The 13,570-nt window shown below is 34.4% G+C and overlaps 1 protein-coding gene across 1 annotated transcript; it reads right to left on the bottom strand.

Annotated features, from left to right (window-relative positions):
• Nucleotides 1-1,567: 1,567 nt before the first annotated feature.
• Nucleotides 1,568-12,958, bottom strand: LOC121371732 (sarcoplasmic reticulum histidine-rich calcium-binding protein-like). Its single transcript, XM_041497835.1, has 5 exons — nucleotides 12,763-12,958; nucleotides 8,212-8,283; nucleotides 6,810-6,864; nucleotides 4,829-4,865; nucleotides 1,568-3,408 (listed from the first exon to the last, which is right to left on the bottom strand). The coding sequence occupies exons 1-5, from the start codon at nucleotides 12,925-12,927 to the stop codon at nucleotides 3,327-3,329; spliced, it is 411 nt and encodes a 136-aa protein (XP_041353769.1). The 5' UTR covers nucleotides 12,928-12,958; the 3' UTR covers nucleotides 1,568-3,326.
• Nucleotides 12,959-13,570: the final 612 nt, after the last annotated feature.

Genomic DNA, 13,570 nt, shown 5'->3' with positions numbered 1-13,570 from the left:
ATGTAAATGTAGTCCTACATTTAATGGGTTACGCAATACTGAACGTTCGTGAGTGGAACCATCGCGTTGTGGTTAGGCCATCGGTCTACAGGCTGGTAGGTACTGGGTTCGGATCCCAGTCGAGGCATGGGATTTTTAACTCCAAACCCTGAGTGAGTGTTCCGCAAGGCTCAATGGTTCAACAAAGACCATGGTTTGTGCTATCCTGTCTGTGGGAAGCGCAAATAAAAGATCCCTTGCTGCCTGTCGTAAAAGAGTAGCCTATGTGGCGACAGTGGGTTTCCTCTAAAAAACAGTGTCAGAATGATCATATGTTTGACGTCCAATAGCCGATGATAAGATAAAAAAAAAATTCAATGTGCTCTAGTGGCGTCGTTGAATAAAACAAACTTTACTTTTTCTTTTTCTTCAAGTTATTGAAATACTGATATTGATATTGAAATATTGAAAGTGATTTACTGATTTTTTACACGTGACATGTGTAACGAAAATGGGGGGTGCGTAATAAAAATGGGGGGGGGAGCGCTGGAGTACTAAACTAGATACCATTTATCATGTTTATGTCCTTAGTTAAGTGATTCTACTGGCCAATACTCCGATAGTTTGGTCTCGTTTGCACCAAGGCAAAAGCAATTAACAAAGATGGCTGATGCGTGGGCTTGCACTCTTTGTATTCGTGCACGAAGATTCTGAAACAGCCAACACGTCAACCTTTTGAAGTTGATCTTTGTACTAAAAAACAAAAACCAGAAATATCCGCCTTCAAACGTTATTTCTGCAAAATTGATACCCAGACAGAAATAGCCCACTTGCCTCACCCATAGTTTGGCCTTGTACAGCGATTCTGAATAAGGGCATATTAGTACCAATATTATTGCTAAAACTAAAATAAGTAACAAGTCAGAAGACCCACACTAAATGATTATAAGAAAGATTTGTAGTGAATGTTAAACGGAACGCTGGCTCAGACACTAAGATAGCAGACGAGATTTGGACGGTAGTGCTGTGTAAACCCAGAACAGAGCACAGGGGGAAGCAGTGATGGTAATTACGAAGCTTAATACCTGTGGTTTGTAGTGAAGCCGCAGCTGAGGTATTCAAGTCAAACGCGGTGTCGGGTTTCACAAAGTTTAGTTTAAGAAGCACCAAGCACCAAACACACATGTGCTGTTTTTATGCTACGTGGTCAACTTCCAAACTTGCTTCAGTCAAGAAAACATCCGCTATTACTTTTGTAACCCCCCACCCCCCTGCCACACACACACACACACACACACACACAAATTCGGGCAAAAACGATCGAGATATTCGAGCAAAATGTGCTAATCTAGCTGTTTGGCAGTTATAGTAATATGAATAAATGTTATCCAGATTCGGACATTTTTGGTTAATTCGGGTAAAAGTCCGTACACCTATGGGTTACAAGAAGAGTGTGTGTGTGTGGGGGGGGGGGGGGGGGGGGGGGTAGTAGTATACTGTGTACTACAAACTATGGACATGAACGAGCTACACAATACAAATTGGGGGAAAGAAAAAACAAAAACAAAACAAATATGACAAATGTGAAAATATTTTCTATATTTATTTATGCAAAGAATGATACAAGAAAAGGTGAATACAATGGTTGTAACATTAATACTAAAATAATCATAATAATAATTAACTACAGTAAAATATTTAAATATTTGGAATGTATATATAATGAAACTAATGCAACACAGTGAATTTATATACAAATGTAATTTTCAAAATCAAGACAACACATCTATGACATAAATTAACAAAATCACTCATATCTCATGCAAACTAACCTAACGAGGTGTAAATCACTGGACAGTTCTTTTGATTAACTTTGATTGTATCATGTAAACCAAAAAGATTCACTTTGGTAATCCACTTTGGTAATAGGTAGCAGTGTCAGAAAAGGGGAAAAGACCTTTATGAGTCACAAAGGATCTAGACTGTGACCCGCCAAGTTTTCTAGGAGGTTTGATTCATGCTCCTAAGAAACCAATATATAAAAAAAAAAATTAAAAACTGGTTTGAGCAAAGTGTTGTTCGACCCCGAATCGCCCTCTGCACATGAAACTGGGGTATGCCCAACCTCACGACACACTTATACCTTCTGAGTGGCAGAAGTTCTGAATAATCATATCATACTGCACTTCTTCTTTTATTACCCCTTCTTTTTGTTGTGGCTGTTATTATTTTGGTAAACACATCAGTAAAGAACTAACTTTACAACCTTAATGATAGGAATTTAATATGCAGTAAGCGAGGAATAAATAATGAATGGGTAACAGTCTACAAAGCTCGTCTATAGGTAGCACCTTAAATTCACATTAATGATTATGCTTTGTTCGAATTAACCCACAAAATGGAAACGTGTTAGTACATTTGGGTGTTCATCTGCAAAGAGCAGATTCCGGAACTGCATTAATGACAAATTAAATTTTATTATAACGATTTTACATTGTATCAACCTTTTTGCTTGCACACACAAGGCAAGTTTAGGTTAGTTTTTATTCAAACTGTAATGTGTATTGGACACTATTTTTAAGTTGGAAGATCGTAAAAACAATAACCCAATTCACTGGAACGCAGCATTATTCTAGTTCAGTGGCGGAAATGACCAATCTCCGTTTATAGAAATAAAAGAGGAATAACTCTAACTCAAGTTACTATCGGTTTTGGTGTTCAAGGATTCAATGGATTTTAATAATAAAAATTATTTCTGGCTGCTACATCAGTCACTTGTCATTGGGCATATGCTATTAACCTAATTACTTGCCAGACGTGAAAATTTCACTTGACATGGGTGTCAAGTACTAAGAATTTTGATATCTGAACTGTTAAATATTTATTATTTAATCTAGATGCATACATTTGTAAACAGATCTACTTCACTTCTAATAGCGGATTCAAGTAACAAAGATATTCTCAGTAATATCAAAACACTCTCTATTCAAATCTTCATCCATGGGATCAATAACCTGAAGATTTTACCAGAAGTACAAAACCGTCAATCAGTATTTAATAATCAGGCACTCTTATATCTGTATGAGATGTACATTCATATGCACTAATCTATCATTGTTAATACAAATCACAGCAAAACTTTGTCATTTCAAAACAGTATGTATATCATGGATTATAATGATGGATTAAAATATTTATCGGTGGGATTAGAAGAAATACAATTTATGCCAAGTAAATACAAAAGATCTTTAAAGTGGAACATTTAGTTAACACAAACAATATAAACCTAACAAATGTTATAAAAAAAATTAAAAAATAAAACATAAGAATCTAAATGATTATTTTGATCATAGCTCATCCCTGTTGATCCACCCTTTGACCGAGTTGATGTCCTCGTCGATTCCATCCTTATCAGCGACAGGCAAGGCACTGAAAGAAAAACACATTCCAAACATTACACAAGCATTTACTTCACCATTGTTTGAAATGTAACAAAATCAGATTTCACGGTGGTGATTAAAGGGACACACCCTAGTTACGGCTAGTTGTTAACCATTACGGCGTTGTTTTTCGCTATTAAACCCATTTTTTCACAAATAAAATTGCACTTTACTTACCGTTTATTATTTAGAATATACATTTCCATTCACCTGAAGTGTTTTTTGGTAATCCTGGTAATCCTGGTGTTTGTAATACCACAAAATGCATTTTTCGTATTTCTGAAAAACGGGCGCACGTTTGAGAAAAAAACTTTGAGCAGACAAGGTCTAATCTATTTTTAGACGGGATATTTGTCACAGACGTTGGTATACCACGTGACTGTTATCATTTTGGTTCGGTTTGTTTTCTCGTGCACGGTTCGCGCAATCAACATCCGATTTGTTGTTGTTCATTTGTGAGATTTTTCTTCACAGTTTGTGAACATTTTCAGCAACAATAAAGTTCAGACAAGTAAGTATCTCAATACAAAACGTTACAAACCCTTAAAACCAATAATTTTGCTAAGTCCTACGATATCTGGAGAGGGGATACAACCAGGACAGAACAGTTGGAACATGTCCAGGAGAGGTGAAAAGAACGCACCCCAAGTCTGTGAAATTTGTCGTGACGTAGGCATTGTTGTGCTTCAAGCGACATCTACCGGTGACATCAGAATACAAACTTTCAAAATTATTTCAAGCAATTGGGACATGGGGATTCCCATGGTATTTATCGATATAAAACCTACTTTTTCACTCCATTTGATAAAAACGTGATCTAAGTGTGTTACAGGTTTGTAGATTAACCAAATTATAATTTATTTTCGCTGGATGGAACTAGGGTGTGCGGCTTTAATTACTCCCCTAACTTAGATTATGGGGAGTCATTTAAAATTTTATAATATGTCCCATGTATATTGAACATTTTAATTATTTTGTAGTACTGTTTAAGAAAAAACATCAACAAGCTAAGGGGAGCTAAAATCACTCTCTTTTAACTAGTCTCAGGGCAATGATGGAGTCTTAAATGGAGTAATCTGCAAAATAAAGATTTACTTGTTTGTATTTTATATTTTCTGTAATCAGCATATTAAATGATACAGTAGATAAATGGACTAAACCTCTTCTTTTCAGACTGTAGTCATTTAAATCCTGTTAAATGATACTGACAAGGATGTAGACCTTCACTAACACAGTATGCCAATGTTATTTACTAGATTCAAATATACAGTCTGTACAGGACACACACTCGTTAGAGATTTCCTTATTTAACAGAAAGCTGGATAAATCCAACATCATTATTTAGACACATTACTATTTTTATTTTCATAACAACGTATGCATGATTCACAAATTGTGTTTGTACTTACTTTATGATGGCTGATGATACTTTGTCAATTACTCCACCTAAAATACATAGATATAAAATAAACACAATTAATATTTACCAAGATGATAGTACCAGTAATGTATGTAAATACAGGTTAAAATAATCTGAGATAATTAAAATTAAAAATAATAATAGCTCTCCTCACATGTCTTGATAAAAAAGGTAAACATTTGCTAAGCTAATTTTTTTTTTTTTAAAACAGTGGGACCCAGAAATATTTTCAATATCATCCCCAAATAGGCACAGTATTCTAAAAAAACCCACCAAAGCACCCTTGTGTAATATTTCTTTTTTTATCCCATACTTGTCTTTAATATATGCCTGAATTGTGTCACAGCGATAGAAAACAAATAACATGTCTTAACCCTGTTTTCGATCAATGTAAAATGTACATTTTCATATTTGCGTTTTCACAAGCAAAATAGCTCTACAAAATTTAATGTTGCCAGTCTACTTTTAAGCAGCTAGTAAACACTTCACATTATGACATCACCACACAGAAAAACTGCTCATGGATCAACTTTTTTTCACTCACGCTGAATGCCTGCATGCAGAAATGCATACATCAAAAAGATACTGTCAGCCCTCTACATTGTGACCGATTTGGCCGCATATGCGACCATTGTTTTCATTTGGTAACTAAAACATTTCATATTATCTATATAAAAAAATAAAAGTAGGCGCCATCTGGTTCATATGTGGTAACATCAACATAAAGGCCTGTACTGTGATATGCATTATATCAATAAACTCTTGTGTGGAAACATTTATGAAATTGTGTTAATGGAAAATGAGCCAAAAACATTTTTGTTTTGTTTTAAAACCTCATGTCTTGTAACAATGTATTAGTTATTAACATCAAATTACTTTATTTATATAATAATACTGCATCTAAATGGGTAGACTGGCCTCAGTGGCATCGTAGTTAGGCCATCAGTCTACAGGCTGGTAGGTACTGGATTCGGATCCCAGTCCAGACATGGGATTTTTAATCCAGATACCGACTCCAAACCCTGAGTGAGTGCTCCGCAAGGCTCAATGGGTAGGTGTAAACCACTTGCACCGACCAGTGATCTATAACAAAGGCCATGGTTTGTGCTATCCTGCCTGTGGGAAGTACAAATAAAAGATCCCTTGCTGCCTGTCGTAAAAGAGTAGCCTATATGGCGACAGCAGGTTTCCTTAAAAAAAAACAGTGTCAGAATGACCATATGTTTGAAGTCCAATAGCCGATGATAAGATAAAAAATCAATGTGCTCTAGTGGTGTCATTAAATAAAACAAACTTTACTTTTACTAAATGGGTAGTGTTTTAACTAAGGTTAAAAATAACTTGGATTGTATCTACACAACATATTAAAATAACATGGGTTAGTGTCTCGGGCAATACTGAATTTTAAAATTGATTGATGATGTATTTTTTAATAGAAGAAAACCATATGGAAGAAACAATCAACATTCATATATGGGCCTGTTTCATTTGCATCGTTTATAAATGTTGGAGGGTTTTTTAGCTTGTCATTTAGATGTTTAGTTTTCAGTTGGGTTTAATGTCCTATCAAAACGGAAGTAAACAAGCAACCATTGCAATCTGAATTATTTACAAGGTAATGTAAAAGAAGAACTAGCTCCACACTTTTACAATTTTAAACTATGCAGATGAGCCTCATGTGTGCTCAATTAAGGACCTAGCGAAAACATTCTAACACTCACATGAATGGGAAAGTGTAAATTTATACAAAACACAAACATATTTTAAATCTGTGGAAAAAGAAAGGTTGGTAGGTAGGAAAATTATTTTATAGGGTAAATTGATCACAAGACTTAAAAGATTGTTTTGTATCGACTTCTTGGACATAGTTTTAAAAAAAGAATAAGGTCGGCAGGTTGAAATTGGGGTCGTTGAGGTAATAGGAAACCAACAATATCAAAATTGTCAAAGTTAATTTCTTTGTCACGTACCTGGTTTACATACTGTATCACAGACAGCTGAACACAAGTAACAGTATTTGCAGTACTGTAAAAAGAAAATCTTAATTTGTAAGCAGGCAGTTAAGATTTGTTATAATTCACAGGTAATCAGAGAACACTTTGTTGAATATCGCGTGGTGATTCGCTATGCAAGATTCAGAGATCACTACACAATTTTAAAATACTAAACAGTAGTTGTTAATCAATTTTCACTTGACTAAAAATATCGATAATCAAGATTTTGAAAACAAAATGCTCCCTGGTAATCAAACTAAAATTTAAATATCTAGTGTTAACCACAGGTAATCATACTTAACTAATATTTAAATAATAATTCAGGGTTTCTGCCAGAGGGTAAACGGGTAAAACGGGTAAAACGCCATCCCCCAAAAATATTATTTGAGTATGGTGCCATACCCATATTTATTGCAGATTTTTTTTTTTTTTTAAAGTTGGCCTTTTGACAAAATTAATGACTCTTATCATTACTGTATTTTCGTAACCATAACCCTAAACCCAACACATTTTCTTTATGGGAGAGGGCCCCAGAATCCCTGTCGACTGCAGTTGCATTCAGCGAAGACATTCTAAACATTCACTTCCACAGTGTCATACCTAAACTTTTCTTTCTGGCAAAACCCCTAAATATCTAGTGTTAAACAAGCTTATCAGATTAAAAGTAAATGTAACATATTTGTTAAAACTATAATGTTAACATTATTGTGTTTCACTTTCAAAACAGGGTTTGAATATAACGATGGCACAGACGGCAACTGCCATCATTTAAATATAAATTGCCATCACCATCACTAAAGCTTCTCAATGATGGCAAAATGTTAATGACTGATGTACATCATCTGCCAGTATATAACATTAGTACATTTAAAATATGTCTACATACATCAAACTAACCTTTCAGTCTGGTTTATTTGCTGCAAAAGTCATTTTAAAAAACTTTGCCACGGGCTGGCTTCAAATTGCCGTCAGTGGGCTGTTTTTGTTTTTAAATTGCCGTAGGAGACAAATTCGTAATTCCGAGCCCTGCAAAAGCTTTAAAATCTACAGTTAAACCTGTCTAAACCGGATTATGCCAGGAACCTAATATTTATCCAATTTAGACAGAATCTGGTAATTAGAGGGTTGCGTATTACAATTTAACAAATTTGGGATCATGAAACCTGGCTGTTTTTCACAGGATTCTGGTTTGTCAGGGTCCCATTTAGACAGATTTCATGGTATTTTTTGTTTTAAAGTTATATTAAAAAAAAACATACACCTTGCATACATGCAAACACCCACCCCTTTTCCCCATCCAGATGAGACAATTAGGCCTAATGTACATGCAATTTGAAAATGGAACATATTAAATGTTTATGATATAGCTTGTATTTACCTTGCACATTTTACAGTTAGGCTTGCTGGCACTGGTTTCACATGGGCAATCCTCATCACAAAGCTTGCAGAACTGAAAGGAATGACAACAACAAAAATAATTTAACGAATAATAATATTTAACAACATAAATAAATAAATAAACATACTAAAAAAATAATACATTTCCCCTACAAGGCTAAACACATTTTCATATAGATCTCCTAAGTTCAAGGGCCATAAGTCTGTGAAAACGTGACATGTAATAGTAGGCCTACATCTTAAATCTATAGGCTTACACAAAATTTCAGTTTAATATTAAACATCTCGAGGTTTCAACATGCTCCATTTTAACAGAATTTTTACAAGTAGACTTGATATTCGATAATGGAATGAATCCCCCCCCCCCCCCCAATTTTTTTTATAATAAATAAGGCCACATTAAAAAATGACTTGTATTTCTAGCTTGAAAGTTTCTATGGTCTTCTGTACCTTCTTATCATGCCTTCTGACCATGAATACCATGGTTAGATGTCTTCTTCCTGCACTCCGCCACTCTACATACAAAATAAAAAAATTAAAACCTTCCTCCCTATCTGGAAAAATTGACATGGGTGGACGCTAAACAAGTAATTTGTTTTATGTGGCCTAATTTAAAACAAAACCCAGGGTTTAATTTAATTAAAAATAATAATTTTGTTTTATTTGTTTTAGGGCTTTGTAAAAGATTCTATTTAGATACTTTTTTAAACTTTATTGTTAATGAAATGATTTAAAATTTTGAAGAAAAACATAATTCTAATAGCCTAAATGAACGACAATTCTTATGCTGGTTGTGGCGAAAAACATATCGTCAATGTCCCTAACTGAAATATGCTTCCAACTCCGTTCACTTTGTTTTCTCGTGCACTGTTTGCGTAATTAACAACCGATTTGTTGTTGTCTGCTTGTCATTCATTTGTGAGGTTTTTCTTCACAGTTCTAGAACATTTTTATTAACAATAAAGTTCAAAAAAGTAAGTATCTAAATACAAAACTTTACAAACCCCAAAAACCATTAATTTTACTAAGTCGTTTTTGTTTATTCCTTAAAATTACCGATATCCACATGACTCATAGAAACTGACTTAAAATGGAGGAAGATAAATTAACATTTGGTGTGTGTGACATGACCCACACGTGCCAGATCAACAAAGCCAAATCATTTAATTTGTATGATTTTTAAGGTAGTACTAAACCAAATAACTTCCGGCTGGGTCAAAGTTCGAGGTGCACCCAACTTTTGATAGAGAAGTGAACACCACAAGTCCTGTGATTGGTTATAAATGTGAGTGTGTTGGTTGTAAAAAATAATAGTTTCAACTGGGTAAAAAAAAATTGCAATTTTATTTCATCTAGTACCAATGTGTCAAGTAGCCTTGTGCTTGAAACATGTATGGGGTACCTGTAAAAAAAAGTACTCGAATTTTGTGCGAAACTAGGGTAGTCATAGACGCTACCCGTTATCTCAGAAACGAGCAGCTTGACCCCCATTTTTTTCTGATTCACTTTAAGTGTAAGGGGTGGTAGTATTTATATCTGTGACGTTTATGTCGGTTGATACGTTGCAGGTAGGAATTTTAGCCACATAAGTTACTATTGTCGTCTATGGGATTTTATTTGGTAGTATACACCCTTAAGCCCCCTGATGTTAGAATTTGTTTTCAATTATTATATTTAGTGGTTTCCCTAGAAATTTGGCAAAGCATGGTAGACGAAACACTTTTGGGGCATTTTCACAATTTTTGGGGCACTTGTTTTTCATTGAAAATACACAAAAATTTATTGAAATAAACATTAATGTAATTTATGTGCTTGCATTAATAAATGAATGGCAAAAGATATAAAAGGCATATTTTATTAATTAATATTTACTTTTTTGGGGCGTTTTTTAAAGGCAATTTTAGAATTAATTACCGAAAAAGGCTTGTTTAATATCAGGGCAGCATGGTGCTTATTAAGGCAAGATGGTGCTAGACTACTGAGGCATGGTGCTGCACCATGCTAAAACAAGCTAGGGAAAACACTAATATTCGATCTGCAAAAGGTATGCTACATTTTTGTGCCTCTACTGTAGTGAATAGTATTCATAATCCATTCATAACAATTGTAAATAATTTTGAGTGTATGAATGGTGTTAATTAAAAATCAATTCATTAAAACAAATTATATTTTACAAACTATTCACTGAATTTTTCCTTTAAAAAAAATATTAAACAAAGTGTTTGTCAATTGTGCATAGTTAAGAAACATATATGTTTTCATGCAGTGACCTTAAAAATGGAAAATGACAAATCGCAAATGCGCGGTACAATACTTTTTGCAAACACATGTGCCTGAACGCAGTTAAAGTCCGAACCAAATTATTAACAACTACAATAAATTACTCTCCTACCTTTAATTACCGTTACATTTCCCCCAAATTTTGTCCAGACACAAGTTGTGAAAAAACCATTACAGTGACACAGATTCCACATACGAGATTATAACGATGTCGCCAGTATCGACTTCGCTGAGATAGCATCGACCCTGCTATTTATAGACCGCCCATGACCTCACTTTTAGTACATAAACGCTACACTATTGTCCCAGAATTATTTTAGTACTTTTTTGTTTTGTCTTGTTAAAAACATTACTATGAAATGAACGATCACACATGACCCATCTCATGATCAGTTTCGGAATCGTTTTCTTGAGTGGCACAGTACTACAGATGCATACATGTTCAGTGTCATGCATGGCTAAGATGTCTACATGGACTTTATTTTTCTCGGGTAGATTGTGCACACATGGATCTTATTTCGCTTTTATTTTTTTTATAACAATTTGACAATTGTGAACTGGAAGGACTGTCAGTTAAGGTGTAAAATTGTTGGTTTGTTTGCATTTGTCTGTGTTTTCCTTTTCAGTTTAAATAAAAATAAATGCACAAAAATAATTACATTTATACTGTTTACTATAATTTTAAAAATGCGGGAAAGGTGTTTTCAGACTGGTTTTAACATTCTTAATATCAATACGGCTGACCTACTTCGCATTTATATACACGAAAACAGGTGTATGATTTATTTTGAAATTATGATATAATTATTGATAATTCTAACAAAAATTTTTTAATTGCACCCTTAACAATAAATATGTTGATACTTTATTAACCACTGAAAAAGAAATTGAACTTTAATTCATTAAAAACACCGACAACATGACAACTTCCTAAACATACTTGAGCAAAATACCAAGTGCGCCGAATCACCGGACGTGCCGATACACCGGACACGGTTGTATTTCCGTAAATATCATATTTGTGTTTTTGTTGTTAGTTAGTAAGTTAGGTGAACGCTGTTTGGGACTTCAATGGTACACAAAAAATTAAAGTTCTAACCGTAAGCAGAAGGGGCTTTGATGATCATTTTAATCTATTAAAACACAATATTTCAATGAGCCTAAAAACACCTGTATGTTCCACTATTATATTGTTTACTATAAATATACAACCGTGTCCGGTGTATCGGCGCGTCCGGTGATTCGGCGCACTTGGTATTTTGCTTGAGTATGCTTAGGAAGTTGTCATGTTGTCGGAGTTTTTAACGAATTAAAGTGCAATTCCTTTTTCAATGGTTAATCAAGTATCAACATATTTATTGTTAAGGGTGCAATTAATTTTTTTTTTAGAATTATCAATAATTATATAATAATTTCAAAATAAATCATTCACCTATTTTCGTGTTTATTAAGAATATTAAAACCAGTCTAAAAACACCTTTCCCATATTTTAAAAATTATAGTAAATAGTATAAATGTAATTATTTTTGTTGGGTTATTTTTTTATTTAAACCGAAAAAGAAAACACAGGCAAATGCAAACAAAACAAAAATTTTACACCTTAATTGACAGTCATTCCAATTCACAATTGTCACATTGTTATAAAAAATTAAAGCGAAATAAGATCCACGTGTGTGCACAATCTACCCAAGAAAAATAAAATCCATGTAGGCATCTTAACCATGCATGACAATGAACATGTATGCATCTGCAGTACTGTGCCACTCGAGAAAACGATTCCTAAACTGATCATGAGATGGGTCATATGTGCTCGTTCGTTTTCATAGTAATATTTTTAACAAGACAAAACAAAAAAGTACTAAAATAATTCTGGGACAATAGTGTAGCGTTTATGGGCTAAAAGTGAGGTCATGAGCGGTTTATAAATAGCGGGGTCAACGATCTACATCTACTGCGCCGAATCACCGGACATGCTAATCGTTTTGGATACAAGGGAGTGCCTATATTTATGCACCATTTTAAAATGTTTATTTACTACAGACATAAAACAGTTTGTAGTGTATTTCAGATTATGCCCTGCTTCATTGGTGAGAGACGCATTTTATTAAATATTTCACATTGTTCACATAGAAAATGGTCCTTGAAAGCTTAGGTGCGCCGATACACCGGACAGCACTGCACATAATCCGTCAAACTGAATTTCATTCAAATCATCATCATGGTTGGACTTAAACTTAACAACGTAACACACCTTACAGTATGTACAGTATCCGCACACAGACCCCTTGGCATAGTCCAGATCCACCTCTTTCTTTTCGGCTACAGGCTCCTCTTGACTTGATACGGAATCTTCAGCTTTACAGACAATAACTACAGCGAGCAAAACAAATACCAATTTAGCGTTGTAAGAAGCCATTTTTGTTAAACTTAAAGGCCAATAACTCTAATGCCTAAGGTATTCAAGTGCTTTGATAATCCAAATCCAAACGAAAAGAAATCTTAATAGGCCTACTCTTGATGGTGTAATGAAAATGTTCACATCAGAGTGATTAAAGAAAACAAATATTCACCTATTGTAGTGTTCTTAACACGGAGTTACAGCTAATGATAAAATAACAGTCTAAATCTGTTTTCGTTTTATCTGAATTTGCCTTTTTATAAAACCTATTACTACACGTGTCTTTTTGCTGTAGGCCTGTTTATCATCCTATATCCTTCTGACCCGTAGGCATGATATACATCGGAAGTGGTGGGGAGAGGGGAGGGCACAATCTCTGGTAGAGGGGGAGCACGGTCTCTAGTGGGGGCACACGCCAATTTTTTATTTGTATATAGCTTACATTTTTGTCCTCAAATGAAAGAGCCAGGAGGGGTGGGGTGGGTCAGAGATGGACCCTATGTACAGGCCTGTACTTTTACGTGTTTCCCCATGACAATGTCAAGACGCCATACTCATTAGCCTACTCATGTGTGAGGGATTTTGAAATATTTTTTAACAAATTGTGTCCCATCCCTCAACCTCAAAACGTCACTAAATGAAGAACTAATAATAATATATA

This window comes from Gigantopelta aegis, chromosome 4 (genome assembly GCF_016097555.1).
Source record: "Gigantopelta aegis isolate Gae_Host chromosome 4, Gae_host_genome, whole genome shotgun sequence".
Lineage (NCBI taxonomy): Eukaryota > Metazoa > Mollusca > Gastropoda > Neomphalida > Peltospiridae > Gigantopelta > Gigantopelta aegis.
The sequence above is the reverse complement of the archived record's forward strand: the minus strand, read 5'-3'. Positions and strand labels throughout refer to the sequence as shown.